Source organism: Daphnia pulicaria, chromosome 4, assembly GCF_021234035.1.
Source record: "Daphnia pulicaria isolate SC F1-1A chromosome 4, SC_F0-13Bv2, whole genome shotgun sequence".
Lineage (NCBI taxonomy): Eukaryota > Metazoa > Arthropoda > Branchiopoda > Diplostraca > Daphniidae > Daphnia > Daphnia pulicaria.
The window spans coordinates 7373869-7378868 of NC_060916.1; the positions used below are offsets into that span (position 1 = coordinate 7373869).

The 5000-nt window shown below is 36.6% G+C and overlaps 2 protein-coding genes, 1 long non-coding RNA gene and 1 other non-coding gene across 8 annotated transcripts; 3 read left to right on the forward strand and 1 right to left on the reverse strand.

Annotated features, from left to right (window-relative positions):
• The first annotated feature begins 491 nt into the window (after window positions 1-491).
• LOC124336643 lies at window positions 492-1729 on the forward strand. Of its 4 annotated transcripts, none has more exons than XM_046790433.1 (6): window positions 492-656; window positions 842-932; window positions 1010-1218; window positions 1301-1389; window positions 1447-1581; window positions 1658-1729. In XM_046790433.1, exons 3-6 carry the CDS (start codon window positions 1142-1144, stop codon window positions 1663-1665), a joined length of 309 nt encoding a protein of 102 aa, XP_046646389.1. In that variant the 5' UTR covers window positions 492-656; window positions 842-932; window positions 1010-1141; the 3' UTR covers window positions 1666-1729. The 4 variants fall into 4 exon arrangements, 2 of the variants coding, with proteins under 2 accessions (XP_046646389.1, XP_046646388.1); XM_046790432.1 differs by having other exon boundaries at window positions 1673-1729; XR_006917143.1 differs by having other exon boundaries at window positions 643-762.
• Window positions 1730-1914: 185 nt separating this feature from the next.
• Window positions 1915-2761, forward strand: LOC124337669 (delta-1-pyrroline-5-carboxylate dehydrogenase, mitochondrial-like). Its single transcript, XM_046791708.1, has 5 exons — window positions 1915-1985; window positions 2048-2120; window positions 2183-2278; window positions 2340-2527; window positions 2593-2761. Exons 1-5 carry the CDS (start codon window positions 1915-1917, stop codon window positions 2759-2761), a joined length of 597 nt encoding a protein of 198 aa, XP_046647664.1.
• Window positions 2762-2926: 165 nt separating this feature from the next.
• LOC124336644 lies at window positions 2927-4148 on the forward strand. 2 transcript variants are annotated; one of them, XR_006917144.1, is made up of 5 exons: window positions 2927-3092; window positions 3193-3265; window positions 3338-3464; window positions 3545-3682; window positions 3783-4148. It is a non-coding gene; the product is annotated as an uncharacterized LOC124336644 (long non-coding RNA). The 2 variants fall into 2 exon arrangements; XR_006917145.1 differs by having other exon boundaries at window positions 3813-4146.
• A 449-nt stretch (window positions 4149-4597) lies between these two features.
• Trnad-guc lies at window positions 4598-4669 on the reverse strand. The gene has a single exon. It is a non-coding gene; the product is annotated as a tRNA-Asp (tRNA).
• Between the last annotated feature and the right edge of the window lie 331 nt (window positions 4670-5000).

The window sequence follows — 5000 nt, forward strand, 5'->3', positions numbered from 1 at the left end:
ATCTGTTCCCTATATTTCAGAGGTTTTTTAGCAATTTCAACAACACACCAAATATCAAGCAACTGTCTGGTACACTAGCACCAACTTGGACACTCACTGGGCAACAACCATAGACAGTTTAGTCCATTGTAGCTAAGCGATTGTAAAATTATATGTGACTTCCGAAGTTTCGTTAAACACGAGTCTTATCCCTGAGGTATATTTATATACGAAGGTCCTTAACAATATAGGGTGTGGGGTATAGGGGGTAGGGTAGTAGTAGCTAGTAGTGGAATTCAGAGGGTTTAATGTCCATTTAGTTATCCTTTATACGTTTCTTCCCTGAATGACCAATCGTCACCAAATTTTGTACATAATTCTGTCAAAATTTGATACATGTCGTGACGGGGTTTCATTGGTTTTTATTACTGTTTTAGAAATTTAATTTGCGTGTTTATTACCTAGCTGGTTGCCGAATCCAAGTTAGTGAATTCGCTTTGTTTGCTTAACCTTCTAACTGTCAGTGTTGTGCAGTCAGTGCTCAGTAGTGTCAACAACAAGAGAAAAAAGTTGTTTTCAGAAGAATTCTTAAACTGGACTGCTGATTAAACTGGAAAACTATTTCTAGCAACATCTAGCAAATTCTTTGAATCATGACAGCAGAAGAAACCCTTCGGGTAATCTTTATTAGAGTAACTTCATAAAAACAATACTTTTTCCTTTGTGTTTGTGTTTTAATGCGCAATTCAACACGAGTAAAGAGAACAAAGTGAAGAAGAAAAAGTGAGATTAAAGTGGTTTGTGATAAGTTCTTCTTGAATTTTAACAGTTTTGATATATTTTACTAAATTTTACAATGTAGAGGCCGAGTATACCTGCCAAGTCGTCAAAGAATCTGGACCATTTGTCAAATTTCAGCTAGAGTGGCACTTGCCAAAGCACAGTACAAATCGGTATGTCAAATTTGCAGACAAAATTCATAGCGCCTGCTCTGCTCAACTCCTAATGCCATATTCTCTTTGAAACACAGCATGCATGATATACTCAACAAGCCAGGAGCTATCAACACCCTTCACCTGACAATCCCAAAGTTACAGGAGTCTGATAGTGGAAAGTACCGTTGTGTTGCCAGAGGTCTATTACTACCATCAAAATTTTTAAAATGATTTCATCCGTTTCCAAAAATACTCTTCATCTTTCATCAGCACAGAGACTTTGGTTACCGAGACTTTTTGTTGGGTAAATAAGTTTTAAAATGTTGACTATAAATGAGTTAAAACTAAGCGTACAACATTTATATATACGTTTGCCCACTTTATAGGAAATCATTTGTTAGATTTTTGGGTGGACCATCTATTATTCAAAAACCTATTGCTCAGCCAATTAATTTGGCAAATGAACCTATTTTAGGTAAAAGTTAAAATTACTTATGATTTGATGGTTTCATTATTTGTTTATCATATTTAGGTTATTTGAAAAGCAGCGAAGAAAGAGTTGCCTTGGAAAATGCATTACAACATAGGCAATCTGCTGTTGAAGAAATTCCAATTGTTATTGATGGCAAAGAATATTGGACTGATGATGTTCATTTATCAGACAATGGTATTCTATTTCTTCCGTTTTAAACCACATTTATTGACGTGCTTATTGTTTTGTTTTTTTATTTATTAAATTGCAGCCCTCTAACCATCAGAAAAAGATCGCGATATTCTGCTATGGTTCTCCCGTATTTTACTTTTTTTTTAAAAGGGGTTATTTTTGTTTCTTAATTTTTTATTTCCATGGAATTAGGAACTACTACAAAAAGCTTTTGGCGTTTCATTGAAAGCCAGAAGCGCGTGGGAGAAGGTTCCTTTGAATAAAAAAGTTTATATTTTTTTTAAAGCAGGAGATTTGGTTTCCACAAAATATCGTAGTCAACTCGATGCATCTACCATGCTGGGACAAGGCAAAACAGTTTATCAAGCTGAAATTGATGCAGCTTGTGAATTAGCGGATTTTTTGCGGTAAAACAAATATAGAACATATTGGTATTGATGACGTTACTCAAGAAGTTTTATAAAAATAGATTTATTGCAGAGTTTGCTCAACGATTGTATGATTATCAACCAGTAAACGTTGTTCCTTCGATACAAAATTCGGTAAAATATTTATTTACATTAAAGAAACCATAAACTTTAAGATTAACTTAATTCATGTGTAGGTTCGACATAGAGTGTTGGAAGGATTTATCGCCGCTATTTCTCCATTCAATTTCACAGCCATTGGAGGAAACCTTGCATATGCCCCTGCGATTATGGTACTCTTCAACCATTCTTTATTTAAGAATTTATTTATGTTTAGAATGGTTTTGTGATTAGGGAAATGTTGTTCTGTGGAAACCCTCTGACACAGCATTGTTGTCGAACTATATAGCATTCCGATTGATGGAAGAAAGTGGAATTCTTCCTGGCGTAGTGAATTTCTTGCCTACAGAGGGTCCTACTTTTGGACGAGCGATTACCAACTCGACGCATCTAAGCGCCATTAATTTCACAGGATCTGTTCTGTAATATTTTTAGATACCTGATGGTACCGACGAAATTCTATTGCTATTTTTTTTTTTGGAAACAGTACAGTCCACTGGTTGTGGAAGCAAGTAGGAGAAAATGTTGACCGCTTCCGGAATTTGCCACGTTTGGTTGGCGAGTGTGGAGGGAAGAATTACCATTTGCTTCATTCATCTGCTAATGTGGAGCACGTTGTCAATTCTACCCTTCGTGGCAAAAGCAGCTATTTCTGACGGCTTTTCTGATGGCACATGATCGTTGTCATGAAGAAAGCGATTTAGTGAATGAAAGAATTTTCAAGATAATTTGTTTTTCATACAACATGTCCGTAAAACGTGTCATGGAGTAGTGTAGATGTTGGGTGAGAATTTAACGTGTTTAATCATCATCAAGCAGGTACAATACCGCAAGGCTAAGAAGCGAGGGTGAGAAATAAATCGTATAAAAGGAGATAGAAAAGGCCAGAGACACCAGTAAACTGATCATCACGGACAAGGCAACAACTTCAGTGCACTACCTGTACCAAGGATTTTTCTTCATCGTATTACTGGTTCGCAACAATGGGTAAATATTCCGTTTCTTTACAAGGATATTTATTGACTGTTGGTAAATATGCTCGTTACTGTTGTATATAAACGTTTAACTATGTATGTTAATTTTCTAGTTAACTATGGCGACATGCTGCTGTTGGACGTTCCATCGTTAATGGCTGGTTCGACTACACTGGTGTTTCCTGGGTATGGTGTATACCAAGTAACAGCAGCGAAAGAATAGTACTTGATACGCAACACAACTTACTACATTAACAGGCTCCAGAGTACTACACCACCAAGGCTCCAAAGTACAAGTCGAAAACTTAATCTGCCCCGAGTCACATCACGCAAGCGCCTGAGTACTGCACTGAGTCTTCCAAGTTCTACAACACCAAAGTTCAAGGTCCAACCTTTAACGTTACACTACAATCTACGCTTTTTTAGCTCACTATACTGATGCTCCAAATTATATTCTGCCTGCAGCTACTACACCGAGTCTCCAGATATTCACCATCAGAGCGATCTTCACCGAAGTGTCCAAGTACTAGACTACAACCTACTGCAGCTCACTGTGTGTCACAACTGTCTTCTTTACCGTATTAAATCGGTTTCCAATCATGGGTAAATATTCATTTTATTTTTAGTTGTGAATCAATTTTATCTCATTTTTGGTTGTTGACAAGAACATTAAATTTTTAAACTGTATTGTTTCATTGATTAGATAGCGCTGATATGTGATATATTGTTTAAGGCTGGGTCGACCACGGGTGCACTGATGTCTCCTGGATATGGCCGATACCAAATCACCACAAGCTGCCATACTTCACAACAACGAGGTCCAAGTACTAAACCACTGTGGGATGGAATATTACAAGACTGCTGCTACTTTCTACTACACCAAGGCCCCTAATCCCCTACTGGTTGTCTACTGAAATCACCTCCATACTCAAGTTTGAAAAAATAAGTTTTGATTTTCGCAACAATTTTATTTAACTTTCTAAAAATAAAACATTCATGGTTCGTATGTGTGATAAACTTTTATAATTAAATAAATTGTTTTCTACTGCCAAATAGTGTATTTTTTAATATAATCATGAATGGTGTACAGACCTGAAAAATGTCTGTTTCTAGTCTGTAAAATAGTCAACTCAACGAGCTGCTTTTGGGGATTGGGAAAATGATGTTGTTCGAGCAAATAGACAATTTTCCATTTCTAGTAATGTTAATACAAAAATTACGCGTAGATGTTTTTTTCGTTAGGATCCACTCCCCGGCGTTTAAAAAATGCCCGAAGGACATTACCGAAGGAATCTTGTTGTTTTTTAGTTTTTTTTCATAACGAACAAAGCAACAAGATTTACCTGACTTATTATTGCAGAAATTCACTCTAATCACCATTAAATGGATGAGAGAAACGACTTCAGCTTACTGTGACAATAATATTAGACAAAATCGTTCACTCTAGGTTTCTGAAGTCATTATGCAACAAAGCTGTTGTTTAACGTATCAATCAGGTTGATTAAATTAAAATATTGCCTCCCCGGCGGGGAATTGAACCCCGGTCTCCCGCGTGACAGGCGGGGATACTCACCACTATACTACCGAGGATCCAATGATTGGTTCAAGTCATGAAATCTGTTCCCTATATTTCAGAGGTTTTTTAGCAATTTCAACAACACACCAAATATCAAGCAACTGTCTGGTACACTAGCACCAACTTGGACACTCACTGGGCAACAACCATAGACAGTTTAGTCCATTGTAGCTAAGCGATTGTAAAATTATATGTGACTTCCGAAGTTTCGTTAAACACGAGTCTTATTGTTTTTTAGTTTTTTTTTTCAACAACGAACAAAGCAATAAGATTTACCTGACTTATTATTGCAGAAATTCACTCTAATCACCATTAAATGGATGAGAGAAACGACTTCAGCTTACT

What these genes read in the sequence shown, in the direction of transcription:
- LOC124336643 (XM_046790432.1), top strand. Translation starts at nt 1,142, where the DNA reads ATGATTTCATCCGTTTCCAAAAATACTCTTCATCTTTCATCAGCACAG. An exon ending in TTACCGAGACTTTTTGTTGG is followed by an intron (nt 1,219 to 1,300) that starts GTAAATAAGTTT and finishes CCCACTTTATAG; the next exon opens with GAAATCATTTGTTAGATTTT. An exon ending in GGCAAATGAACCTATTTTAG is followed by an intron (nt 1,390 to 1,446) that starts GTAAAAGTTAAA and finishes TATCATATTTAG; the next exon opens with GTTATTTGAAAAGCAGCGAA.
- LOC124337669 (XM_046791708.1), top strand. Translation starts at nt 1,915, where the DNA reads ATGCTGGGACAAGGCAAAACAGTTTATCAAGCTGAAATTGATGCAGCT. An exon ending in TTCCTTCGATACAAAATTCG is followed by an intron (nt 2,121 to 2,182) that starts GTAAAATATTTA and finishes ATTCATGTGTAG; the next exon opens with GTTCGACATAGAGTGTTGGA. An exon ending in CATATGCCCCTGCGATTATG is followed by an intron (nt 2,279 to 2,339) that starts GTACTCTTCAAC and finishes TTTTGTGATTAG; the next exon opens with GGAAATGTTGTTCTGTGGAA.